The following is a 27,534-nucleotide window of genomic DNA, read 5'->3' on the forward strand; positions in this document are numbered from 1 at the left end:
AAAATTACTAATCTGGCATCGTCTGTAAAAGTGACGCTCTCAGACAGGCGACACGTATATTAAGGACGCGAAATGGCTTTTACTGTGAAACATACTGAAACTGAGTGTTTGAAGTTCTGGTGGGGGTGGGGGTGGGGTGGGCGGGGGCGGGCACAGTCATGCCGCCTGTGGCTGTATTTGGAAGGAAGGAGGGAGAGAACCCAGCAGCGAAATGGGGCTTCTGTTTCACTGTGTGATCTCACACAGCCTCGGATTTTTACTGGGACTGCTCAGTCTCCGCTCCAGGTTTGTGAACTTGTTCCTCCGTCCTAGTGTGGAGTTTGTGTGTCTTGTGTGTGTGTGTGTCCACACTCGGGAGTGAGTGGATGCCTGTGTGTGTGTGTGCACACTTGGGAGTGAGTGGACACCTGTGTGTGCATGTGTGTGCACACTCGGGAGTGGGTGCCTGTGTGTGTGTATCCACACTCAGGAGTGAGTGGATGCCTGTGTGTGCATGTGGGTGCACACTTGGGAGTGAGTGGATGCCTGTGTGTGTGTGCACACCCGGGAGTGAGTGGATGCCTGTGTGTGTGTGTGCACACTTGGGAGTGAGTGGATGCCTGTGTGTATGTGTGCACACTTGGGAGTGAGTGGACACCTCTGTGTGTGTGTGTGTGCGCGCGCACTCGGGAGTGAGTGGACGCCTGTGTGTGTGTGTGCACATTTGGGAGTGAGTGGACACCTCTGTGTGTGTGTGTGCGCGCACACTCGGGAGTGAGTGGACGCCTGTGTGTGCATGTGTGTGCACACTCGGGAGTAAGTGGATGCCTTGTGTGTGTGTGTGTGCACACTCAGGAGTGAGTGGACACCTGTGTGTGTACACACTCGGGATTGAGTGGACACCTGTGTGTGTGTGTGTGCACACTCAGGATGAGTGGATGACTGTGTGTGTGCACACTTGGGAGTGAGTGGATGCCTGTGTGTGCATGTGTGTGCACACTAGGGAGTGGATGCCTCTGTGTGTGTGTGCACACTCGGAGTGAGTGGACACTGTGTGCATGTGTGTGCACACTTGGGAGTGGATGCCTCTGTGTGTGTGTGCATACTCGGGAGTGAGTGGATGCCTGTGTGTGCATGTGTGTGCACACTCGGGAGTGAGTGGACGCCTGTGTGTGCATGTGTGTGTACACTCGGGAGTGAGTGGATGCCTTGTGTGTGTGTGCACACTCGGGAGTGAGTGGACACCTGTGTGTGTGCACACTCGAGTGAGTGGACGCCTGTGTGTGTGTGCACACTCGAGTGAGTGGACGCCTGTGTGTGTGTGCACACTCGGGAATGAGTGGACACCTGTGTGTGCATGTGTGTGCACACTTGGGAGTGAGTGTACGCCTGTGTGTGTGCACACTCAGGAGTGAGTGGACAGCTGTGTGTGTGTGCACACTCGGGAGTGAGTGGACACCTGTGTATGTGTGTGCACACTTGGGAGTGAGTGGATGCCTGTGTGTGTATGTGTGCACACTCGGGAGTGAGTGGACGCCTGTGTGTGTGTGTGTGCATACTCGGGAGTGAGTGGACGCCTGTGTGTGTGTGCACACTCGGGAGTGGACGCCTGTGTGTGTGTGTGCACACTCGGGAGTGAGTGGACACCTGTGTGTGTGTGTGCACACTCGGGAGTGAGTGGACGCCTGTGTGTGCATGTGTGTGCACACTCGGGAGTGGATGCCTGTGTGTGTGTGTGTGCACACTCGGGAGTGAGTGGACGCCTGTGTGTGTGTGTGTGTGTGTGTGTGCGCGTGCGTGCACATGCACATGTGGGAGGCAGGGGTAGCAGGTTGCTCCCTGGGAAGCACACGTGGCAGGACAAAGCAGTCGGGCACACGGTGCCATTCCCGGCACGCAGCACAGCTGGCTCGGAGCGGCCTGGTCCTAGGGCTTCGTCCGTGCCCTGCACAGGGGTCTCCTGGGAGGACGCTGAATGCTCCTTTCACGCGCGAGCCCCGGGGGATCCGGGACAGGGACCCCCAGTGTGCAGGCAGAAGGGCGGGGTCGTTAGAGGAGAACAGAAACGTTTACAGGGGAAGAAATGCTGCCGAGGGCCGGCCCGAGGCCCCGGAGGAGACGCAGCTCAGAGGAGGTGTCGGTGTTATCTGAGGGAGACGGTGGAAAGTATTTCAGGAATAAACAAACCTCCCAGGCCCACGCTCCCTGCCTTCTGCTTGGATTAGGATTTCTGCACGGCCACATTGCAACGGTGTGAACCCGGGCACGTAACATGACCTCTCTGGGCCTCAGTTTCTGCATCCGGAAAATGGAGCCGTTGTTGTTGGGGGACTCCATGGGACAATGTCTTGTTCATAGTCAACGCCCAAGGGATGGGGACTGCAGGACTGCAGTTGGTGGAGTTGAGAGACGCAGGGCCATTAACTGCTGTTATGCAGAAGCTGAAATTCACAGCCGCCGTTTGGAGACCTGAGGTGCCCTACAGTTCCCAGGCTACTTTTTAACTTATGGGAGCTTCGGCATGACACAGGCTGGGTTAAGATCGTGGCTTGGGAAGCGCAATTTCTTCGTTTGCCAGTAAGCATAATAACAGCGTGGATTTCATTGGGCTGTCTCAAGCGAGTGAAATCACACTCGCAAAACGCTTCACTCTGTGCTTAGCGTGTGGTGAACCCGCACGAAATGCTCTCATCGTGTGACTGTTGAAGACAGGCAGGCCCAGCTTTGTCTGAAGTCGCTCAACGGTTGGTGTGCAGCCAGCACCCGGTTGCTGTCAGAGTAAATGTCTCAGCTGGGCTCCGCGTGTTTTATAAACACGGCTGCTCCCTCTCCGTGGGGCGGGTCGCACGCCCCTTCTGTAAAATGACCTAGAGTTTGCACAGAACCCGTGCACATCCTGCTGTGTGCTTGGTCTCGTCTCTGGATGACTTAGAACCCCTAGCGCGAGGCAGAGGCTGTGCGAATCCGGAAACAGTGGACGTGCGGTGCTGTCCCGGGACGGCGACACACCAGACGCCTGCAGGCGTTCAGGGACGATGAGGTGTTTTCAGCTTTGTCGAGTCTGTGGAATGGAACCTGTGGACAGGAGGCCAATGGCATTGAGGTGTTTTTTTTTTTTTTAAATTGGTTTATTTGAAAGGCACAGAGGCAGGAGAGAGAGAGAGGGGTCTTCTATTGCCTCTTTCACGCCCCCAAATGCTTACAACAGCCAGAGCCAAGCCAGGTCAAGGCCAGGGGCCCGGAACTCAGTCCTGGTCTTTCCTGGGGTGGCAGGGATCCAACACTCGAACCGTCACCTGTTGCTGCTCGGGCTGCGCACTAGCAGGAAGCTGGATTGGAAGCAGAGGAGCTGGGCTGCGAACCCGGCACTCCCACCAAGGCTGCTGATTCCGCAGGCTCATTGGAACTGCTGCGCCAAACACCCACCCTGCACTGAGTTCCTTAGTCCTCATGGCAAACGTCTGTGACGGGTTGCAATCCCCATCTCCTTCATGGAGGTGGCGTGAGGCACGGAGAGGGACAGCAACCAGCCAAGAGTTAGCCAGTAAGGGTGCGGCAGAGCCTGAAATGGAACCCAGGTTCTCAACCTCACATTCTGAATCTCACTATCGCTTTCCTATATATATTTTTAAAGATATTTCTTTATTTGAAAGAGTGACGGGGAAGAAGGGAGAGAGAGCGAGAGATCTTCCACCCACCCGTTCACTCCCCAAATGGCCCCAACAACCAGGTCTGGGCCAGACTGAGACAGGAGCCCGGAGCTGCATCCCACTATCCCATGTGGGTGCAGGGGCCCAGGCACCCGGGCCACCTTCTGCTGCTTTCCCAGGCCACAGCGGAGAGCTGCATGGGAAGTGGAGCAGCTGGGACTCGAACCTGCACTCCGATATGGGATGAATCCACTGCACCACAACACTGGGCCCCATCCTCATATTTTAACCATGGCCTTTGACAGATGAGGTGACCGAGGTGGGGCCAGACCTCAGGGCTGGGCTGTTTCCCCAACCCCAGGTTGATCCTTGACATAACCTGGAAGGGAATAGGGGGGCCTCTGGGAGGACAAGGAGGGTGGAGGCGTCACTGTTAGAGACAGGGAAACTGAGGCAGTCACTGATCTGTACACGGGGTGGGGGGGAGTCCTAGCCTTGGCTTGCCCCGGGGGAGTGAAGGCACAAGGTCCCCCTTTCCCAGCCAGCCAGCACGGGGGCCCGAAAGCAGCGTGTGTTCCGTGTTCACAGAGCTGAGACCCGCTCCGTGGACCCCATTCTCCTGGCCAGGCCTTCCCTGGCTACCTGGATGGCCCCTCCCCCTCGGCCAGCCCACCCACAGGCCCCTCCTCTTCTAGGACTTCAGGGAGAGGCACCTGTTTCCGGAGACTTTGAAAGTGAACTTCCTTGTAAGCTGCCGGAGGCCAGGGACAGGTTTCCTGTTTCTGAGTTGTCTGTGGGCCTCAGGTCAGAGGTGCAAATCCTGGCTCTGCCACTTGCTGGCTGTGTGACCTGGTGCGAGTCATTCCACTGTCCCATGCCTCAGTTTCCCCAAGGGTCACCGAAATGTAACCCACGGTAATTTAATGAAAGCAGCAACTGGATATAAACCCACCGGAGCAGTGCGAGCAGAGTCCCAAGACAATCCCCTGCTGGGCCAGGCCCCTTAGCTGCTGAATTGTGGGGAGGGTCCCAGGCAGGAGAGGTCCCTGGAGGGGGTTGGAGCATCAAGTATTTAATAATCCATGGAAGTTTTCAGTCTTTGAATAAACAACCTGACCATCAGTAAGCAGGTGCTATCATTATTATACAATTTATTAACATTTACTCCCCCCCCAAAAAAAAAATTGCCACTCAAACCAGTTCCCAGGTGCTCGCTCCTGCGTTTTCTCACAACCCCTAGGTGAGTGAGGATTTTGTACCTTACCTGGAAAGAGCGGCCGGGTCCTCACTTGGGTTCCTCTGGCTCCTTTGCTAGCAGAGGAATTTGAGGCTGGCTGCCCGGGCTGTGCTGGGGGCTCCGTGGAGTCCCTGGGCTCTGTCTCGTGCTGGCCTGTTCTTGTGCTGGTCACACTGATAGGAATCGTCCATGTCCACACCAGGGGTGAACTCCCGGAGCCAGAAAGCACGCGGCACTTGGTAGGTGCTCAGTAGTGCTTTCGGTCAAGTGGGTGGATAGGTGGACAAATGAGTGAACGAATGACCAGTGCTCAGGAGGGGAGGGGCCTGACTTGTTAAAGCCGCAGCATGGGGGCCTGCGCGTGGCGCACTAGGTTAATCCTCCGCCTGCGGCGCCGGCATCCCATATGGGCACCGGGTTCTAGTCCCGGTTGCTCCTCTTCCAGGCCAGCTCTCTGCTGTGGCCCGGGAGTGCAGTGGAGGATGGCCCAAGTGCTTGGGCCCTGCACCCATGTGGGAGACCAGGAGAAGCACCTGGCTCCTGGCTTCGGATCAGCATAGCTCCTGCCGTTGCAGCCATCTGGGGAGTGAACCAATGGAAGGAAGACCTTTCTCTCTCTCTTTCTCTTACTGTAACTCTGCCTGTCAAATAAATAAATAAAAAATCTTAAAAAAAAAAAAAGCCGCAGCGTGGAGGAGACCTTGATGCCCCTGTCCCTTTCCTTGACACCCTCTCTTCTGCCTCCTTTAGCCATGACCGTGGCCTTTGACCCTCACATCTCCTCCCTAGGCTGGACCAGGAAGCCCCCAGTGGCGACAGCACGCCACAGCACCCTGGTGACCGTCACTAACTGAGCCCAGCTGTGTACCAGGCACCACGGCAAAAGCCGCCTCGTGGCTCCTCACTCGGCCCTGTCCTTCTCCCCAGATATCAGGGAGAGAGCGTGGCGCTTGGCCGGGCTCAGTCTGTGGGAGGTTTTGCACCAGGGTTCGGCACACACGTGGCCACACACTGGGCTGTGACAGCAGCGGCGAGGGTTCGTCTTTTCCCTGCAGGACAGGGGCTGTGTGGCCGACCACTGTGCGGAGATCGCCGTGTTCTGTCCCACAGCCCAGCCTCAAGGGAGCGTGACCTTCCTTTGAGAGAAAAACCAAGATGGGCGTGGTGAAGGCATCGTGAGGGGCAGAACTGGGTCTAGCTGAGCTCCGAAGCTTAGATTTTTTGAAAAAAAAAAAAAATTCTTTTTCTTTTAATTGTACATCTTTATGGGGCACAGTGTGACATTTGAATAAATGTCTACCATGGGCACTGAAAGGCCTGGCTTCTAAGGGCTCTGTGGTCCTGTCTCCTCTGCCTGCCGCTGCAGGATGTGAGCCCGAGAGGAGAGGTCCAGCTCTCCGCACACCCGGCCCGGGGGTCCTCTCTCCCCTTCGACTTGACTTCCGCGCTGCTCAGTGGTTCCCAGGAGCCTCATCAGGCCCTCTCTGGCTCTGTCTGCCACAGTGGATTTGCCCAGGGCCCATGGCCTGAGACTCTTGGCGCAGGTCCCCCAGGCTTCTGTTCCCAGCACCATTGCCCCACCTGCTGTTCTCATTCCCACACACCCACGCGCCCAGTCTGCCCCGTGCCCGCACCTGTGCCAGTCCTCCTGTGCGGGCACACCTTGCTGGAAGGCCCAGCCGGTTCCCTGCTCCTGTCCAAGGCATCAGCAGTTTCAGGGCACCTGCCGTGTGCTGGCCAGTGTCCAGGATGTCGGGGGCGGAGCCTCGGATAAGACAGATGCAGACTCTGCCGGACGTGAGCCTGTGTGCTGGGTGGTGACCTAAGAAGTGTCCAGTATGATCTCTCGCAGTCTCAACTGCTGGGGACTGAAGAAGAGAACGGAGTCGCGAATGACCTGGGGTGTGTGTGTGTGTGTGTGTGTGTGTGTGTGATGGGGGGTGTGCTGAGTGTGTTCATTCGCTGTGGCTACTCTTTGGGTGGCTTCCAACAGTAGAAATGCATTCCCTGGCCACTTTCAAAGTCAGAAGCTGGAAGTCAAGGTGCTGTGAATGAGGCCGTGCTCCCTGTGCAGGTGCTGGGGAGAACCTGCCCTGTTCTCCCAGCTTCTCGTGGCTCCTGGATCTCCTTGGGTGGTTGTGGCTTGTGGACACGTCACTCCTCTGCCCGCCCTGCGCACGGCTGCCTCCCTGGGTCTGAGTGTGTTCTCGCCTCTTGTGATAGAGACCACAGTCATGGGATTGGACCTCTTAGCTCTGCTGTGACCTTGTCTTAACAAGATTACATCCGCAAGGGCTCCGTTTCCAAGTAAGGTCCCAGTCGCAAGTGTTTGGGTTGCACTTGAACGTAGTCTCCCTGGAGCGTGGGTTCAGGACCCCCCACAGATTCCACATCTGTGGATGCCCAAGTCCCGCATGTCCTTCTCTGTGCATAACAGTGGTTCAGGCCACGACGGGCCGCGTGCAGATGGTGACCATACTCCCAGTGATGTCACAGCCAGTGCGGCCTGTGTGAGGACACCCCGCGAGGCTCGCCCAACAGCCCCATCAGCTCACAACGTGTTTCTCAGAACATCTCCTTGCCATTAAGTGACACGTGACTGGACATTGAAATCAGGGGTGGGGAACGTCATTTAAGACCCACGAGATCATCTGGTCTGGCCCCTGCCAAGGCAACCGCAGCAGGACTCAAATTCAGTAAATCTATAGCAAGCTCATTGGCAGGTGGATCATCCTGTATGGCCCGTGATGGATGTTAAAAACATCTACACGGCCCTTGGCAGCGACAAGCTTCCCCACCCTTGAGTCAGGTCCAGATCGCTTATACCCGGGACGGTTGTGCAGTGCAAATGCCGTGCAAGTCTTTGTTTTACCTTGCTGTTTGGGGGAATAATGGCCACTTCTAAAAGACTGCGCATCTTCAGTCCAGACCCGATTTCCACGCGCCCACCCCCCACGATTATTCTGCCTCTGTGGTTGGCTGAATCCATGAATGCAAAGCCGGCCCTGTGTCTGTTGAGGGTGACGGTGGGGTCACTGCTTCAGACTGGGCGCCCCTTCCTCTCTAAGGAGACGTCTTCTTTCTGTTGATGCCTGAATGGTGAGGGATCACTCTGAAATGTCTCTGGGAGGAGCACAGGGTGGGGTGGAACCGTGTGTGCAGAGGCCCCGAGGAGAGGGGGTGCGTGGAGTGTTTCATGGAGAGCAGGAGCCCCACGTGGATGGGGTGGCCAGAGACGAGACTGCAGAAGCAGGTCAGGCCAGGGGCGCAGGGATCTCCTAAGAGCCCTGACGTTCCTTCTCGGCGCAGTGAGGAGCCACCAGGCACAGCAGTGGCGTGTGTGTGGTCCCATTCGCCTTTGTACAGGGTCCCTGACCCCGCACTGAGGCGACCAGGGCAGAGTGGCTGCTGGGATGGGGTGAGAGCCCACGGGGGTGGACCGGGCAGGAGGGCGCTGTTGCTGGAGCCGGTTTGGGGCAGGAGAGGGCATCAGAAGCAGTGCCTCCCTGTCCAGTTTCTCAAACTCTGTTCCCTGGAGCCCTGGGGTTCCCCAGGGGTTCTCGGCATCTCTGGCACTTGGAAGTGGAGCCGCTCATTCCGTGAACACGTGAGCCACCGGGGGCGTGAGTCCCCTCAGTCCCCACGTCACTCCCCTCCAGCCCTGCTTCTGCTGAGAGTCAAGGCCTTATCTCTTCATGTTCTGTCTGAGTCCGAAAATGTCTTAGGAACCCAGGACTGGCGTGACCCAGCGTGAGGAGCAGGGTGCACCTGGGACTTTCGCCCGCTGTGTGCGCTGGGCTCCTTCTCGCGGGGCTGCTCCGTGGCTCGAGGCGGGCCGCGGCCAGGTCTTCAGCAGAGGCCACGGGGTCACTCTGTGTCGGCCGCCATGTTTGCTATCATTTTATTATTTCAGATTCAAGCTATTGCTTTCCTGCAGCCAACTGACCCTCAAATGTCCTTCCTGAAGGGGAGAAATCCATTTCCCACCAAACCAAGGGGTCTTTTCTGTGGGTTCCAGACGACCGACTCCTGTCTCTCAAACGGACAAGTGCAGGCAGGGGCTTTGTGACGGTGCTGGGTGCTCACTGGCACAGGGAGGTCGGAGGTGCAGTGAAGTTGGGGGGATGGTCACTCACATGCCAGCCTGGTGATGGCCTTGGCAAGGTGCTGAGGGGACAGAGCCCAGCGGCTGCTTTGTGCCCTTTGGGAGGTGAGGACGCCCTCCAGGGCTTGGCCGGGCTGATGGGGGCTGCAGATGCATAGCCCTGAGGTCTCCAAGGTGAGCTCACCTGTGCCCTCATCATGCCCCGACTTCAAAGATGATGAAATGGGGGCCGGCATCGTGGCGTAGCAGGTAAAGCCGCCATCTGCGATGCCAGCATCCCATATAGGTGCTGGTTCGAGTCCCGGCTGCTCCACTTCCGATCCAGCTCCCTGCAAATGGCCTGGGAAAAGCAGTAGAGGATGCCCCAAGTGCTTGGGCCCCTGAACCCACATGGGGGACCCAGATGAAGCCCCTGGCTTTGTTGTGGCCCAGCCCTGGTTATTGCAGCCATGTGGGGGAGTAAAATAGTGGATGGGAAAATCTCTCTCTGTAACTCTGACTTTCAAAATAAATAAAATCAATCTGAAGAAAAAGATTATGAAATAGACATGGGTGTTCAAATCTGCACGGACTGTGGTGAGAGAGAGGAGAAGCATGACCCTGGGCTGTGGTCCTGGAGGAGGACAGCCTGGGTGACCCGGGGTGACAGTGGGCTGTGGGTGACCCACGAGGTGTGGTGGTCAGGAGTTGGGGGACGGCAGAGACCACCCCAGTGCTGTCTGCTTAGAATCACCCCATCTGCTGCCTGCCCTGATGGCACAGACAGACGCTGCAGCCCCCTGGTGAGGGAGGGCAGCTGATGGGACAGGAATTGAAGGGACGGGCCACTCTGCGGATTACGCTGTCCTAAGCATGGATCCGTGTGTCGGGTGTGGGCTGCAGACTGTCCAAGGAAGGGAGGCACCCAGAGGAGAAGTGAAGCCAGGACCAAGTAGGTGCGCAGGGACCCGGCGGGAGGCTCAGGTCCCGAGCTCCCACACTGCTGAAGCCAGCAGGTGCCGAGGGGACAGAGCCGCAGCACCTGCCCCAGGCACAGCCCCGACTCTGCTCCGGATGATTGGCCCAAACGGGATTAAGGGCCTGCTGTGGCCAGATCCCCCACTTTTTAGGAGGAATTGGGAATTTTGGTATTTACACGAGATCTTCCAATTTAAAAGTGAGTGCCTTTTAAAATAACGGGGCAGGCCAGACAGGAGATGCCTGTGGGCTGGTTGGCCAGGCTTCTGTGAACCTGTGCCCTCCGCCATGGCTGTACGGGACGTCGCTTCCCCTAGTGCACACCTGGATCTCGGTTCTGGCTCTCCCGGGGAAGGTGCCAGCCAACCGCTGGCGTCTGCCCCGCGGGCGGCGGATTTTGCTGACTGCCTTTTGCCGCCCTCCCCTCCTTGAGAGCAGCCTGCTTTCAGCCGGGCAGTCCTGTCCAGGCTTTCAACCGTCGTGTGGGAGACGGGAGATGCATGTGACAGTTGGGCTTGAAACCGTCTTCCTGTTCCTGAGTGCTAAGAGCCGATTCCCAACCGCGGCTCTGCAGGAGTGTCGAGGACAGGAGGGAAGTTAAAAACCTCAGTCACCAGGACAAGTTATAGTTTTATGTAATAGTTTAACCACACAAATGAATGCCAAAAATCCATGATAAACTAAGATAAGTAAGAATCAACAGGAGGCTCATTTCCCTGCTGTTCTCGGGTTCCCATCTTCACCGCACGGCGGCGCTGCTCCGGCACCTGCCTTTGTTGGCGCTGTAGGAGTTTGTTCACCTTGGAATTTCTGGGTCCGTTTTGGTTCTTTCAAACACTGCATGCAAATCTAGTCTATCTGACCACTGAATTCTGGGGCGCCCTCTTGGATTTCGTCCCTCTTGTCTCACCCGCTGCCGGCCCTGTGGAAGTCAGATGCACTCATCTGAAAATTACAGCAGCAACCTGCTGGGCGTGCTCAGGTTGTGTCCGGAGTCTCCTGGAGGGGTTCGCCCTTCTCAGATCTCGCTCAGAGCGGTTCAGGGCCTGTTGTTTGCGAGCTGTGTTTTATTGTAACAGGGGCTGTCAGGATGTGGGGCTGGTGACGAGGCTGTGATGTGAGACGGTGTCTGCCATTCCTTGTTCAACAATGATTAGGACTTTAAAGGCGGCGGCGGCGGAGCATTAAGCCGAGTGCAGGTGCCTTCTGCGGGCAGGCTCCCCCAGGTCGGGCGCTGTCTGGCTTGTCTTACCCGAGTCCCGTCTGCCACTCAGGTGAGCATGAGAAAATCCTCGAATACTGGAACTGGCATGGGGGCTCAGGAATTATCTAATTCAGCCCCTTCCCATCCTAAAGATGGAGAAACCGAGGCACAGGAAGTCAGGTAGGCGTCTTACTTAAAGGTCACAGGGTGAGTTAGAGCAAGAACTCAGATTGGGTCCTGGGTCTCCCAGTTCCGGGCTGTTTTTATTGTAGTGCAAAGTCACTCAGCCCTGGCCATCCAGTTCTGCCTTCATGCCTGTGGGAAGGTCGGCGTGGAAGGGCTGGGAGGAGTCCCATCTGCCGGACTGGTTATTGGTGACCCCAAGGACATAGTTCCTATACAGCGAACAGTCTCTCATCTTTTCATTAAAAATTAAAAAACTCACGGGCAGGCCGAATGTTCCTGAAGTCATTGAAGCAGATGAAGTGCTATGCTAAGATGATGGCAGCTTTTAGAAGCAGGCTGGAGGCCGGGCCACAAATGTGCAGGACAGCGCCGGTTTCCAGGCCCTCCCTGTGTGTCTCCCAGTGGAGCAGAGAGGGGGCCGGGGTCCTCCTGTGATGCGGTTTCATTTACTGAGGGTCTCTCGGGCCAGACCTCTGCTGGCCATGATTTAGCGAGGACTAGCACGTGCCAGGCACGCTGTAAGGATCGGGGGATGCAGCCAGGGTTGCCATTTGAAAATACAGGCTACCCAGTGGAAGTTAAGTTGAGAATAGCTTTTTAGTTTAAGCATGCGCTATATAATATGTGAGATCTACTTGTCATAAGAAAGCACTTGTTATCTAAAATGAATATCTAATTGGTGTCTTGTATTTTTATTTGCTGAATCTGGCAACCCTAGAAACTCCCTTGGAGAAAATGGACAGATATCCCCGCCCTGTGTGCACCTGCCACTCCAGTCTTCTTCCAGGTCCTCCAATGCTTCAAACTTCCTGCTGCCTCAGGACTTTGCACTCACGTGCCCACCTGTCTGTCACTTCATTCCCTGGCTATTCCCTGGCTAACTTCCTCTCAACCTGACAAGTCCCAGCTTGAACCTCGCCTCCCTGGGGAGTCTGCGGGAACTCCCCGTCTGCGTCGGGTTCCGTGACGGAGGCTCTGTAATACCTTCTCCCTTCGTTTCTCGTTATTCACTGCAGTAAATGCTTCTTCTTTTTAATTAAAGATTTTTATTTATTTATTTGAGAGGTAGAGTTACAGACAGTGAGAGGGAGAGATGGACAGGTCTTCCATCTGCTGGTTCACTCCCCAAATGGCCGCAATGGCTGGAGCTGGGCCGACCTGAAGCCAGGAACCAGGAACTTCTTCCGGGTCTCCCACGTGGGTGCAGAGGCTCAAGCACCTGGGTCATCTTCCACTGCTTTCCCAGGCCACAGCAGAGAGCTGGATTGGAAGAGGAGCAGCCGGGACTAGAACTGGCACTCATATGGGATGCCAGCACCACGGGCGGAGGATTAACCCACTATGCCACAGCGCCCGCCCTGGTAAATGCTTCTTGACTTGTGTTGCATTCCTGGGCCAGGGTCGCACAGCACCAAAGTGTGCTAGCAGATTCCAGCTCTTAGTGGCTTCACCGCTTTCCCATTGCCCCTCTGTGGGAGAGGAAGGGCCGGGGCCTTTGCAGGGAGGTCAGCTTGGGGCAGAGAGGAGGCTGACCTGAGTGTGCTGGCAAGGCCTCCATCTCATCCCACCCGGGGCATACAGGGCACTCATCGGCAGCTGGCCCTTGTACCTAAGAGCACAGATGGTTTACTTTGGGCCTGAAAATGTGCCTTCCCCCCCTTCCCCTCCCATCCTTCCAGGTAGACTCTACGCAGCAAAGCTCGCCACTGCCTCTGCTCCTGCACTGCTTCTGTGGGCCAGCGCCTCGTCCGAACTCCTTCCTTCCTTTTCTTTCTTTTATTTTTTTAAAAGATTTATTTATTTTATTTGAAAGTCAGAGTTACACAGAGAGAGGAGAGACAGAGGGAGAGAGAGGTCTTCCGTCCGCTGGTTCACTCCCCAGTTGGCCGCGATGGCCGGAGCTGTGCCGATCTGAAGCCAGGAGCCAGGAGCTTTTTCAGGTCTCCTACGCGGATGCAGGGACCCAAGGACTTGGGCGATCTTCTACTGCTTTCCCAGGCCACAGCAGAGAGCTGGATTGGAAGTGGAGCAGCCGGGACTCGAACCAGTGTCTATATGGGATGATGGGGCTTCAGGCCAGGACGTTAACCCACTGCTCCACAGCGCCGGCCCCGTGAACTCCTTCTTTTCAAAGAACTCTGGGTGCTTTGGTGCAGACTTCAAATTCTAGAAGCATTGGAAGGACGTCCACTGTTCAGAGACAGGGACAAGTAGGGCAGCTGGAGTCTCGTTTAGTATGTCCGAACCATCTGCCCAAGGCTGCAGTTTTTGGAGCATTGAATAAGTAGTCGTAAAGTGATCTTCCCTGTATTAGTTCAACCCTTGCAATTCAGAGTAATCCTCAAGGAGGAGGATCCTTCAAGAGAAATTTAGACACACAGAAGAATCAAACTTGCCCCGTCCATCTGTCCACCCACCCACCTATCCACAGATCCATCCATCCACACATCTATCCATCCATCGACACATCTATCCATCTACCCACACATCCATCCATCTACATATCCATGCATCCATCTGTCCATCCACCCATCCATCCACTCATCCATCCATTCACACATCCATCCTTCCTTCCTTCCTTCCATATACCATCCATCTGTCCATCCATCCACCCAGCCACCCAGTTACCCAGCCACCCAGCCATCCATCTATACATCCATCCACATATCCATCCATTCATCCATATATCATATACATCTATCCATTCACACCTCAATCATCCAAACACTATCCACACATCCACCCACCCACCCACCCATCCACCCATCCATCCATCCATCCACCCATCCACCCATCCATCCAGCCAGCCACCCATCCACTGTACACATTAATCCATTGTGAATGAGGCAGCCACGGCCCCTGCCTTAGTAGCTCACGTGGGCTGGTGGAGATATAATTCTCTAATTGCCAAGACGGGGTCATTCATCCACGTCTTTGCCAGGGGAGGGAGGAACAGCTGTCGACAGTTCTACTGAGATGAAGTTCAAAGTCTTCTCCGAAGGGAACACACTGGGGGGTTGTCATCTGAAGAGGGGGACGTTGCTGGGTAGGCAGTCAGCTGATGTCCACTGGGTAACAGGCATTTAACCGCTGCTGGGTAGGGGGAGGGCATGTGCATGTGCCTGCGTGTGTGGAGTGGTGGTACTAGCTTTTCTCCTTTTCTACAGAAGGATGCGTGTGTACGTGCATGTATGTGCGTGCACATGTGTGCACACGTGTGTGCGTGTTCACGTGTGTGTGGAGCTGTGGTAGTACTAGCTAGTCTCCTTTTCTCCAGTGGAAGGAGAGGCTGCTTCCCTCCCTTGGCGCTGAGCGCATCTCTGGCTTGGGCCCTGGGACCCCTGTCATAGGAGCCCAGGAGAACCTGGCTCCTTGACTGTAACCGTCCTCGTCTGCATCCTGACGCTCTCCCCCACCTAAATGATCAGTCGCTCCCTGGGGCCTTGTTGGGTAACACGGGGAAGCTCTGCTTATGGTTAGGGGATTTCCTTAGGCTCCGACAACCACAAGTGCTTTCCACGACTGTGAAATGAGCGCCAGTGAGGCTCAGGGGCCTCGGGTGGTTTGACCCTAAACACATGGTTGTCACTCCTGGCGCACAGTGGGAGCACCTGCCTAGGTTCGGGCCCGCCCTCAAACCTCCTGATGACATCCTTGTCTGCTGGGGCCCAGGGATTTGAATGTTTTAGCAGCTTGCCAGGTGATTTTTTTTTTTTTTTTAATTTACTTGAAAGGCAGAGTAACAGAGAGAGAGATCAAGAGAGAGAGAGAGATTTATCATCCACTGGTTCACTCCCCAAGTGGCCACAACAGCTAGGACTGAGCCAGGCTGAAGCCAGGAGCTTTCTCTGGGTTTCCCACATGGGTGCGGGCCTGAGCACTTGGGTAATCCTCCACTACCTTCCCAGGCCGTTAGCAAGGAGCTGGATCGGAATTGGAGCAGCCAGAAATCCCACTACCCACTAGTGTCTGTATGGGATGCCAGCGTTGCAGGCAGCGGCTTGACCCACTGTGCCACAGTGCCAGCCCCCAGGGGATTGCAATGCACAGCCTGGATTAAGACCCATTGGTCTGGGGCCGGCGCTGTGGCACAGCATCCCACATGGGCGCTGGTTCGAGTCCTGGCTGCTCCACTTCTGATCCAGCTCTCTGCTATGGCCTGGGAAAACAGTAGAAGATGGCCCAGGTCCTTGGCCACTGCACCCACATGGGAGACCCCAAAGAAGCTCCTGGCTCCTGGCTTTGGATCTGTGCAGCTCCAGCCATTGCAGCCATTTGGGGAGTGAACCAGCGGAAGACCTTTCCCTCTACCTCTCAAATAAATAAAAAAGGCCCACGGCTCTAAGTGCAATTTGAAAAGCCAATTCCTAGCTGTGCCTAAGCTCCAACAAGGGAGGAGACTGCTTTGCTAATAGCTGCCTCCCTGCCCCCGCAGCAGGGACAGGTTCCTGACAGGTTTCAGTACTCCCTTGTAGGACGAGTGATGATTGACGGCTTTGCACAAACCCCTGTGTGCAGCAGAGGTGGCTCCGTGGAAGATGCACACCCTCTGTGCTCCTCCTTCCTCCTCCGGACACAGGCTTCCTCCCCATCCCCCGGGAACACGGGCAAGGAGTCTGGTCACTGGAGATGCAGCCGTGGATCGCGTGGGGCTGTAGACGTGTCCCCTCGACCCGCCGCACCTGCTGCAGCTGAGCGTTGTCTGAAAGCCAGAGGAAGACATCTTCCGCTGCTCTCCAGAGCCCTGGAGGCCCCGTCCCAGTCTCCTTCCCCCGCGGGGAGTCCGTTTATGGTGGTGGTGGGGTAGTACTGGGTTCTTCTGCAGTGTTTGTACCTGTGTGTGACACGCACCTTAGGTGCTTGATTAAAAATACCCAACCCCCAGCCTGGACTCCAGGGAGGGGCCTCTGAGCAAGCATCCAGGTGTCCCCTTTACCTGTCAACCTCCCAGCAGCCCTGCTGCCCCGCTCCCGGGGGGGGGGGGGGGGCTTGCCCTTACTGTTGGTTCTAGAGAGAACACCCTTCCCCCAGGGCTTCCCATCAGCCAGGCGCAGTCTGGGTCGCCCCCCCCCAACCCCGCGCTCCCCAACCCCCAGCCTCTGTCCCAAGGATACTCTGTCTGCCAGCTCCTTGATGCCTCTCCCACTACCAGAACCCAGCAACACTGGGAGCTGCTGAGGGCTGGATGTGAGGGTGGGGCTCGTGCTGTCCGCGCACCTGCATTTCCTTCCTAGGCCCATGGAAGTTGAGTTCAGGGGCGTGAAAATCAGGCCACAGCTGCGGGCACACGGAGGCACCCGGAGACCTGGGGCTGTAGAAGAGGGAGTGGGTGCGCCGGGAAAAGGAAAGGGTTCCTTAGTTCCTAGGGCAAAACCACCAGCGGCAGTCGCTTTCTTGTTTGGAACCTGGGCCGGGCAAGGTGCTCAGCGCTCCCGGGGCAGGGTGGGAGGCAGCGGCCGCCCGCCCGCCCGAGCGCCCGACGGTGGCACAGCGCGGGGCAGGGGCGGTGCGCCGAGGCCGACGGCGGGCGGCTCCTTCCTCCCCCGCGGCCAGCGCCGCGCGCCCCTCCCCCGCCCCGGGCCCCCGGGTGGCGGCCCCGCCCTCGCCGGCCCGGCCGCGCTGTCCCCGCCTCCTCGCCCCGGGCTGCAACAGGTGCCTCCCCGAGCAGGAAGCCCGCGCCGCCGCCGCCGCCGCCGCTGCGCTCCCCCGGCGCGTCCAGGTCCCGCTGCGCCAGGCGCGCCATCCCCGGGCCCCGCGTGCGTCACCACGAGGAGAGCGACCCCCATCGCCCGACCGCCGCGCCGCCGGGTGCCGCCGCGGGCGAGGGGCCGACTGCGCCCGGCCTCGCCGCCCGACCGCCGCCTAGCGCGCCATGGACGCCCCGGAGCCGCAGCCGGACCCCGACGGCGGGGACGCCTCGGGCCCCGAGCCCGGGGGCAGCCCCCAGGAAGAGTTCGACTTCTCCATCCTCTTCGACTATGACTATTTGAATCCCATCGAAGGTCCGTGGCGGTTCCCCGGGCCCGGCCTCAGAGCCCAGGCAGGGGCGTGGGCCTGGGGCCTGGGGCGTGGGCTCGGAGGGGGCCCTGTTTTGCTCCAGGTGCGACCCTTCCTCGGGGGGTGGGGGGGTTTGGAGGGCGGTGCCCTCCGCAGGTGAGAGGGAGGGGAGGAGGCTCCGGCGGCCGCAGGTTCGAAGCCGAAGGCAGCAGGTGCCAGGGTAGGGGCTGCAGACTCCTTGCCTGGGAGTGGCCGGCAGAGGACAGGGGAGGGCTTTGCTCGCTCCGGAGGCAGGCGGCGAGGAAGCTGCGTGGAGCTGGGGATGGGCCGAGGCAGAAAGAGGTTACTGGGGGCCAGGGGAGGTCGCTTCCCCTCCCCTCCCGCGCTGCCGCCGCGTGCGAGCAGAGCAGCGCGCGCTGGGGACTTGGTGTTGAAACTGAACGAGAGGCTGGCAGGGCTGACTTTGATGTGCAGTGGCGCCCGCGGCCTCCTGGGCGGATGCTGCTGCTGCTGTGTCTGGGGGATCGTCCAGCCCCCGGCCCAAAAGGGTGGCTGGGAGGTGTGAATTCTGGAAGGGGAGCTGGAGCTATTTCGGGCTGAAGGCTGTGGCTCGGCTTCAGCTGCCCTCCCGCGCGGGGCCGGGGCCGGGGCCGGGGCCGGGGACTTCCCGAGGCTGGGGCCGTGCTCCGCCTGCAGCGGGAGGGGGAGGAGGAGGTCACAGGCGCAACCGCGCGGTATTTTTCTGGTTAGCAGGTTGTTCTGGAAAAAAACAAACAGCAGAAAACTTAAGCAGGCTTCCTGGTTTTGACAGCCCGGGCCAGCCGGTGCTGGCGGCCGGCTCCGCTCTGGGGAACCTGCCCGCGACTTCCAAACGCACGCTGGGCCTGACTGCTTGGGGAAGGGGGTGGGGCTACGCTCCGCACGGTGAGGGGGGTGGGGGGGTGGCGCCCTCCTGCCCGGAGCCGCTGGGTCAGGCAGAGGGATGGAGCCGCTGTTACCTGTCCTCGCTGGCCACCTTAGGTGAGGGGCTTGCCCCACGTCGTCGGCTCTTGCCCTCACTTGGATGAGGGCAGGTGGTAATGGCTAGCAAGCTTGTCTTTGGGCTGGGGATGGACATGATTAGCCAGAAGGGGGATCAGTCTTCTGGACTCCCAGTCTGGAGGAGATCTTCTGCTTTGAAAAAATACAATTAGGAGTCTGTGCTGACATCAGTGGTCTCTCTGTTCATTAAGATTAAAGTTGTGTTTGGAGGAAATTGATACTTACACCCCTCCCAGATTCGCAAAAAGTTAATTTTTTTTTGGCAGGGGTGGGGATTTCCAGGAAATAGCTCCCGAGTTGAATCTGGTGGGAGGTCCTTCTACCGTTTTTCTTGGCAAGCGGGGCTTGGTGGCCACGAGATGGGTATCTAAATGACCACAGTGAGAACTCCGGAATATTTTTTTAAATAAACTTTATTGTTTGGAACAGGCCCGTATTTACAGAAATGTTACAGAGATAGGACACAGCTTCCACACAGGCTGCTCCCATTCCTCATGAATTCTCACGGCGGCGTGGGGCACTTGTAATTAACAACCAGCGTCGGCACATGAGTTTTACAATCCATACTCTGTTCAGGTTTACACAGTCCTTGACAGTTGTGAGGAATATGGAGGAGGGGGAGGCCAGTTCTTCAAAAAAGTTCATGCAGAAGTGGAATGAAAAGTTTCTTGGGTGCAAAGGATTCTGAAATCCCTGCGAGGGAGCGGCCTACAGAAGCTCCTGGAAAAATACAGATGGTGGAAAGATTTGCAAACCTTTTTTGCATCAGAATAAATTTACTTTTCTTTTCCCCCCTCCGTGGTCCTTTTGCTGTACCGTCATAATGTAGGGTTTTTCTGAGATTCTTCTCGTGATTAAAATAGAGCTCTGGGTTCTTGGGAGGAAGCGCACAGCGCTGCAGCGCCCCCTCATGAGCGCGGAGGGCGTGGTTTCTCACTGCTGACGTGCGCTGTGAACACCTGGCGGAGGTCGGGTTTCCAGACAGACCAGGGTCTTTGGAAGGAAGTTCTTCGAGAAACCCCGAGAGCCTAGAGTTCACTCCGGAGTCATCTGCTTGTCACACAGGGACCATGCTGGCACTTGGGGGGCTCCGACAGTGGGCGCTCAGGAAGAGAAAGGACGCTGTGGCTTGGAGAGGCTGCTGGAAGACACCGCAGGTGTGGGTCTGGCCCGCCCAGGGGTGCACAGCACCCACTCCCTCAGCTTCTGCAGGGTGGAAGTCTCCGGGGGCCTGCCCTGGCCTGGCTTTGTTGCAGGGTCGGCTCTTGGTGATGCGTGTGAAGGGGCGCCCTCAGCTCAGGCCGTGAGCTGGCCGCAAGCGAGGGGCCGCGGAGACTGCCCGTGGGGACAGATTTCCTGGTCAGCTCTGGTGGGGGTGCTCAGGGAGTTCTGGGGAGACGCCCATGTTGTGGGACTGGACCCCCCGAAGTGGGTTCTGTTATCTCCGCCCCCACAGAGAGGGGCACAGAGAGGTGCAGTAACTTCCCCAAGCAAGCAGAGCTGGCAAATGGCAGAGCTGAAGTCGGAGCTTCAGCGCCTGGCGCAGCGCAGAGCCGCAGTGGGAGGGGTCCGCGCCCTTCCCTGATGAGAGACACATGTGCAGCAGCTGGCAGGGGCCTGCGGCCAGGGCACGGCTGCGACTGCACGCGTTTACCAGCACGGCCGTCTGCCTACGTGGAGAAGGCCTGGGAGGAGAGCCCTGCCCTCCTGGGGCTGAGTCCGCCTGTGGTGCGTGAACTCGCTTAACTCCACGAACACAGGGCCTGCTCTCTCCCTTGTGCTGGATCAGACCCTTGCTTATGTTAAGAGAGGCGCTCGCGCGGCTCACTAGGCTAATCCTTCGCCTGCAGCACCGGCACCCCGGGTTCTAGTCCCGGTCGGGGCGCCGGATTCTGTCCTGGTTGCCCCTCTTCCAGGCCAGCTCTCTGCTGTGGCCCGGGAAGGCAGTGGAGGATGGCCCAAGTGCTTGGGCCCTGCCCCCCATGGGAGACCAGGAGAAGCACCTGGCTCCTGGCTTCAGATCAGCGCAGTGCGCCAGCCGGAGCAGCCATTGGGGGGTGAACCAACGGAAAAGGAAGACCCTTCTCTCTCTCTCTGTCCACTCTGCCTGTCAAAAAAAAAAAAAAAAAAAAAAAAAAAAAAAAAAAAAAAAGAGAGAGAGAGAGAGAGAGAGAGAGAGGTGCTCGTGCATGTAGTGTTGAGCACCTGCCGTGTCAGATCCTGGCCTACCTGGGAGGGGGTACGGCTGAGCTCCTGCCCTTGCCGAGTGAGGGCCTCCGTTGGGTCCCCTTGTCTGTTGCATGGTCCAACGGAGGCCTCTGGTAGGGACAGCAGGCGTCCTTGGCGCCTTCTTGGCTCTCGCAGGAGTACCTCTAGTGCTAGCTTTATTTTTATTCTTTAATTAAAAAAAAGAGGATTTTATTTATTTGAAGGGCAGAGTTGAGGAGAGGGAGACATATCTTCTATCTGCTGGTTCACTCCCCAAATGGCCGCAAAGGTCAGGGTTGGGCCAGGAGCCACATCTGGGTCTCCCACATGGGTGCAGGGCTCCAAGAACTTGGGCTGTCTTCCTCTGCTTTCCCAGGCTTGTTAGCAGGGAGCTGGATTGGAAGTGGAGCAGCCGGGTCTTGAAGCGGTGCCTGTAAGGGGTGCTGACATCATAGGCGACAGCTTTACTGGCTACGCCACGACACCGGCCCTAAGTGTTCGGATTGAGATGTGTGCATGTATTATTATTGTTGTTGTTGTCAGAGAGAGACACAGAGTGAGGGCAGAGAGCTCTTTTCTGCTTTTGCTTACTCCTCAAATGCCCACAACGGCCCCAGCAGGAGTCAAAGCCAGGAGCCAGGAACTCAGTCGATTTCTCCCGCGTGGCAGCAGAAACCTGGGTACTTGTGTCGCCGTCACCACCTGCCCGGGTCTGCATTAGCAAGAAGGTGGAGCTGGGAGCTGCATCTGTGGTTGAACCCGAGGCCGTCGGATATGGCACATGGACACCTTATCTTGTAGGCCACGCATCTGCTTAAGATGTATATTACGCTCAGGAGGTATGTCCTTTCATCCGTTCCTGTTTCCTTGAAAGTTTTTTAGGCACGGAAGTTTAGTCACATCAAAAGTTTCTTGACATCTATGGAGAAATGATTAATATGTCGGCTTGTACAGACGGATTTTCTAATGCTGAGACATCCGTGCTATGCCCCACTTGGTCGTTACGGCGGCCTCTGTTGGGTTGGTAAGGTTTTCCCAGCAACGTTCCTGAGGGATGTTGGTCTCTGTCCCTCTACGGCCAGGGTGGTTCGTGCAGCCCTGGGCATTCTGGGTTGTAAAGTTGTGAGAGAGCCCCCGGGTGCTTTTTTGTAGAACTGCTGCTTTTTAAAATGTGTGTTCGTTCATTTGAGAGAGAGTGCGTGCGCTCATTCACACGCTCCCTCCTCGGATGCCTGCAACAACTCTGGGGGTGGGAGCCGGGAGCCGGGAGCCGGGAGCCGGGAGCCGGGGACACAACCCAGGGCTCCCGCTTGTGCGGCAGGAACCCAGCTGCTGCCTCCAGGGTCTGTGTCGGAAGAAGCCGGAGTCAGGAGCCAGCGCTGAGAATCAGCCCCGGTCTCCCGGGCGGGACGAAGGCCTCGCTGCCGGGCCGGACGCCCACCCTGGAGCCCTCCCTTGAGGGCTGTCTCTGCTGTGTCCTTGGGAATTTGTTTCTACTGGAGTCAGCCTCAGGGAATGGCATCTTGCTAAGAAATTGTCCGCCTCCCCTTTCGAATACATTTGCCTAGAGATGTGCAAAGTAGCCTCTCTCTTCCGGTGGGGGTGACAGCCGGAGCCATGCTCGGAGGTGGAGACGCTCTGGCCGTCTCCAGGCAGCCCGGAAGTCAGGCCTCGTGGTCCGCTGGTGCATTCTGCCGACTCGGATAGCGCTGGGATCCCTGGCGGCCCAGAGGTGCCGGATCCCCTGCGTACCACTTGGGGACGGATGTGGTGGGACTGCTGCCTTCTGGTCTGCCCTGAGACATCCCACGTGTGCCCCCTTCACTTCCTCGGAGGGGAAGGTCCGAGCTGCCCCCTGTGACCCTTCGGGGTGGGCAGCGGCCTCCAGCTGATGGCCACTGGCTGCCTTGTAGAGTCCATTCCTGGATCCTTCAAGCTCTGGGGCCACAGCCCTCGGGAAAGCTGATGGCAGCTGCAGCTCCTGCATCGCCCGTCCCCGGTGCCCGTCCCCGCCTCCCCCGCCATGTGCATTTCATGCCACGTCTTGGGAGCCCTCCGTGTTTCAACCGAGGAGCACCTGCTCGGGACCCTGCAGGGGTAATGAAAACCAGTGCTTTCAGCAAGACACTGAATGCTGGTTTTGTGCCAGGCCAAGCGGGTGTGGAGAGATGAATTAGCTGTGGTCCCTGCCCTTTTCTGCCCCGCCCCCCAGGCCATTATGGCACACAGCCTGGTAAACAAATAGGGACAAATGAGGTGCTGTGATACAATATCTGTTTTTTTTTTTTTTTTTTTTTTTTTTTTTGTGCTTTCTAAAAATAGAGGCCTAGAGTAAGCAAGCAGGTTTGCTAAACACACGCGGCTTTCAGAGACGTTGCCGTCTGTGTGGAGTTAAGGACGGGCCTCCCTAAGCCTGCTTTGGGCAAATAATGTATCCAGGTGCAGCTGGAAAGGTGAAGTGGGGCTTGCGTAGGGAGGCAGAGGAGAGGGGACTGAAGTGGGCTCCGGCGTTCTTCACTGTGGAACGCAGCGCGTGCTGGCTCCCAGGTGGAAGGCAGCCTAGGTTGGGATGGGAGCAGCCGCTCTGAACACCTTTGGCCGTGTCGTCAGCTTGGTTCCCCAAGCTCGCTGGCCTTGCAAGGCGGCCGGTTCAGTCAATCTGGAGAAGGCAGCCTGGGCGGTGTCTGTGTCTCAGTGCTGCCTCAGCGCCACCCTCTCCCCGGCTGCACCCTGGCCGATGTTTAGCCTCTTTGGGGGTGAGTTCACTTGGCTGGGAGTCATGCCTTAGGAAGTGGGGGGAGGACAGGGCACTTGGGGTCCCCCATGCTCTACAGTGCACAGCCAGAGGCGCCCCGCACCCAGGCAGAGCCAGTCCTGTGATGCTCGCTCCCCGTGTGACTGTGGGCTTGCTACTCCCCTGACTCCTCATTATAACCCTTCCAGAAAATGGAGAGATGAACAAAGAGGATGCGAGGGGGGTCCCGCTGCTCTCTCTCTCTTTCCCCATCCCGGTGGAAGCCACTGCTTCCCGCCACCTCACTGGCTCAGCAAGTCAGAGCACCAGGTCTGAAATCAAAATCTTGGCTGAACGTGCTTCCTCTGCTCCCTTCTACTTGGCTGACCTTGGCTGAGCAGAGGTGCCTGGCATGTAGCAAACACACGGCACGTATTTGCCGAACAGATGGATGAGAAGTTGCGCCGTTCCTTTGCCGTGTGCCGCGGGACGGGTGATTTGGTTCTCTGGGCTTGCGTTTTCTCATCTGTGAAATGGGACCATTGAAGACAGCGTCCATTGCTCAGGCGCACGTGACATTCCCGGGAGGCCATGTGATTCAGGCACGGGTAGTGGGGGTGACGTGGACGTGTGGTGCCAATGGCCATGGCAGCCAGCTCTGAGAACCCCAACCCCCGTGAATTTCTGCAGGCTCTGCTTGCTTATAGGACAGGGTCTTGGTCTTGGTCTCTTCTGGGTCCTGGACCTTAAGAGAGGCTGGGCGGGGAGTGAAGGCGTGTGCTGGCTGGTGGGTTGGCAGGGTAGGTTGGTGGCGGGCTGGAGTCCGCCCAGCAGCAAGTTGTCTGACTCCTGTGCCTGTTCCCGTCTGCAGAACCTCTCCTCTGCCCCTCCCTCCTAGAACTGGGCTGGCTGCAAAAGCGTCCTCCGTTGTCCAGGTTCCGTGGTTGGGAGGTTCCCTGGGGCTGCCTCTCCCCAGGATGCAGGGTCTCCCCAGGTGCCGTGTCCTGGCCCCATGGGACTGCCTGAGCCATGGCCAGGAAAGCACAGCCCTGAAAATGCACTGGGAGGGAGGGGGTGCTGTGGCCCCTCCCACAGGGGACTTCCTCCTCCCTCCCTCCCCAGCACAGGAAATAGCCACAGGCTCTGGCTAAACCCAGCTTCCCTGGGTTGATTCGAGGTTCGGTTTTTGCTGATTGTTCTCAAACTGAGCTCAGGGAGTCAATCAATGGGGGAGTGGCCCTGGGATCCTTCCTGGGCTGGCCCAGGAGCTGTCTGCCTGCTTACCTGGAGCAGAGCCGGGTGGAGGAACTGCCTTTGACTCTCCCCCTGAACTTGTGAACTTCCCCCGAATATGCAAAAAGACAGTGCTGTGCCCTGATGAGCCCTGGTCACCCAGCTCCAGCAAGACATCTTCCTCCCTCCCTTCCAGCCCACACGTGCTGCCCACCCCACCTCTGGTTACTCTGAATCGAATTCCAGATGGCATGATATTTTGTTAATAGTCTGCCTGTCTCTCGAAGATAAGGATTCTTGAGAAAAAGCCAGTGCTGTTATTCCAACTGAAATGACTCAATAACAGAGCCAGCGACCGGGTTTCTGGCTGCTCTCACAACTGGTGTTTCACACGCATTTGTCTGAACCGAGATGCAAGTGAGAGTCGTCCGCTGTGTGTGGTCAGACTGACCGCTGTGTCTCTCCTGTCTCCGAGAACCCCACCGGTCCCTGTTCTTGGCGAGCTCTTGCTGAAGACACGGGCCATCCGGGTCTTGCCAGGTGGATCCCGGTGGTGTCTTCTTAACCTGTCCCTCTGTCCCCGGTTTCTCTGCAGGGCCCCTTGTTTTTTCTTTCTGCCCCCTGCAAAAAGCAAGCAAGCCAGGGGAGACCGTAGGCTGCTTTACCCGAGTTGGCACGTGGGGCTCCTCTCGACCTTTTAATTTGCGGATTTGTGAAAGCACATTTTCCTTCATGGGCCTGTGTGAGTTCATAAAGTGCATTTGGAGAAGCGGCCCTTCCCGTGCGAATGTCCATGGAGCCGCGCTTGGGTGAGCTTTCTGGAGGGAAGAACGCGGCCCGCAGAGCTGGGATTTGTCAGAGTCCTTATGAAAACAGACCTGCTAGGGCCTGCCTGCCGAGGGGGGCAGGGCCCCCAGGTCCCGGTGCCTGCAGAAGTCTGTGACAGCCCGCCCGCGGGAAGGGGCTGTGGATGCGAGTGCTCCCCAGAAGGGGGGCTGCAGGTCCGGGACATTGGCTGTGTTGTGCTGGATGGGGGGGAATGTCTTAATGGCCAGGGGCTGCCAGCACCCCTCACCCCCCTGCACGTGCGCCCACCCCCAGGAACCTGGCACAGAAGTGAAAGCTCCTGGAGAAAAGTGTAGATGAAGGCCCCAGCAGGTGTGGAGGTTAAATCTCCGCCCAGGCCAGGGCTGCCTGGGCCGCCCCCTCCGAGGGGAAGCCTGCACTTGGTTCCGAAGTTGACCGAACGAACGCAGCCTGGCGCTGGGCTCTGCAGGCCACAGGGGGACGCCCGCAGGGCGGGGTGGGGAGGCTGGTGTCAGGGTGACCAGGGCTCCTGGCTGGGGCTCTTAGGGGATGAGGGAAGGGGCTGCTCTGGCCAGTGTGACAGCAAGGCCGTCTGAAACCTATTTCTGGCTCATTCTTCTGACCAGCTCTTTCCTTCTGCTTTTGGGGGGAAGCCAGCTGGATCCTGCTGTCATGCGCTATACAGACACAGGCTCCTGCATTATAAGTCCGGCCTCGAGGGGCTGTCTGGAGAGACGGCAGGCTGGTTGGATCAGGCTTGTGGTGTGTTCCTGACATGAGCTACTACGCGGTAATAAGATGGAAACGGCTGCTGCACCTGCTGAGGCTGAGTCGCTGACTTACTGTTGAGCAAAAGCAGTACCACGCGCCCGGCTTGCAGAATTGTGTTTGTGTGATGGTCAAGGTCACTCAGGTTTAGCCTGTGGGGAGAGGAGTCCGGCAAGTGGTGGCTCCTGGGTGGGGTCACGTGGGAGCCCAGCAGGGGGCTGGGAACGTTGTGTGTCCCAAGTTGTGTTTCCCCACAAAAAAGCAGGCGACAGACATGAAGCGCTGCTGCATTGTGTTGTGCACAAGTGATGCCTCTTTTTTTTTTTTTTTTTTTAAACATATATTTATTTACTTGAAAGGCAGAGGGAGGGAGGGGTCCTCCATCTGCTGGTTCACTCCCCAGATGTCCACAACAGTGGAGCTGGGCTGACCCAAAGCCAGGAGCCAGGAGCTTCTTCTGGGTCTCCACGGGGGTACAGGGGCCCGAGCACTTGGGCCGTCTTCCACTGCTTTCCCAGGCCATGGCAGAGAGCTGGATAGGAAGAGGAGCAGCTGGGACTGGAACTGGCACCCATATGGGATGCCGGCACTGTAGGTGGTGGCTTTACCTGCTTTACCACAGTGCCGGCCTCGACGCCTGGGTTTGAATCCCAGCTTTGCCCCTATTTTTGTCATCTTGGGAGTGTCTGCACCCCGTGCCTCAGTTTCTCTGGGTGTAGCACAGAGATGTTGGAGACAGCCCTCTTGCCTGAGAGAGGCAGTGCACGCAAAAGCTGGTGGCACAGGGACCGTCACCAGGTGGAGTGAATAAAAACAGGTGGAGCAGTCTGGGGTTCTGCAAGGCAGGAGGGCCCCACGAGACGGCCTCAGCCCAGCGACGGGAGGTTCCCTCTAGGCAGACGAGGCTGCGTCTACCGGAAGCCCCAGCCCCACTGCCTCCATCTCCAAGGTGACCTTGAGGCCTGTGGGTTGCAGGTTGCATGCGTCTCCCCTACCTCCCACGTCAGCGTGTGGGCGCGAATGTTTTTGCACAGGGCGCTGCCAGCAGCCCGTCTGTAAGGCTCATTGCTTGTGGATCATCCGGGGCCTGTGTCCCCGGCGCCTGGCCTCACGGCGGCTGATTTGGGCAGGGCGACTGAGCCCTGCTTTTGAGCGTGTCTGGAGGAAGCAGACAGCGGTCTTTGCTGGGACAGGGTCAGCAGAGACCGGAGCATTCAAGGTGGCCTTGTCCAGGGCTCTCGCGTGGCCAAGCCAGGATGGCGAGCGCCCCACCTCGTCTTCCTGGCACTTGTGTGCCTGATTTATCCGGGAGGAATTTCTCGGCATGCAGGCGCTGTGCCCGCGTGTGTCACCTCTGAGTGGAGGGCGGGCCAGCCCGCGTCTCTGTCGTTAGTGGTGTCCCTGATTCATTGGTGGGGAATCCTGTTC

The 27,534-nt window shown here is 57.8% G+C and overlaps 1 protein-coding gene and 1 long non-coding RNA gene across 6 annotated transcripts in view; one reads left to right on the top strand and one right to left on the bottom strand.

Moving 5' to 3' along the window:
- The window catches only part of LOC127487350 (uncharacterized), a 1,183,652-nt gene that overhangs the window by 331,884 nt on the left and 824,234 nt on the right, over positions 1-27,534 (bottom strand). The gene's annotated exons all lie outside the window — the stretch shown is intronic.
- Positions 1-27,534, top strand: part of NFATC2 (nuclear factor of activated T cells 2) — a 138,646-nt gene that overhangs the window by 1,644 nt on the left and 109,468 nt on the right. For 2 of the 5 annotated variants that reach the window (XM_051832680.2, XM_051832679.2), the window contains exon 1: positions 16,971-17,320. The exons of 2 other annotated variants lie outside the window; for them this stretch is intronic. In XM_051832680.2, the coding sequence (XP_051688640.1) occupies positions 17,191-17,320 (130 nt within the window). In that variant the 5' untranslated portion in view covers positions 16,971-17,190. Of the gene's footprint in view, positions 1-16,970; positions 17,321-27,534 lie in introns of those variants that run through there. One more of the 5 variants, XM_008250422.4, reaches the window with a different exon arrangement.

This window comes from Oryctolagus cuniculus, chromosome 11 (genome assembly GCF_964237555.1).
Source record: "Oryctolagus cuniculus chromosome 11, mOryCun1.1, whole genome shotgun sequence".
Taxonomy (NCBI): domain Eukaryota; kingdom Metazoa; phylum Chordata; class Mammalia; order Lagomorpha; family Leporidae; genus Oryctolagus; species Oryctolagus cuniculus.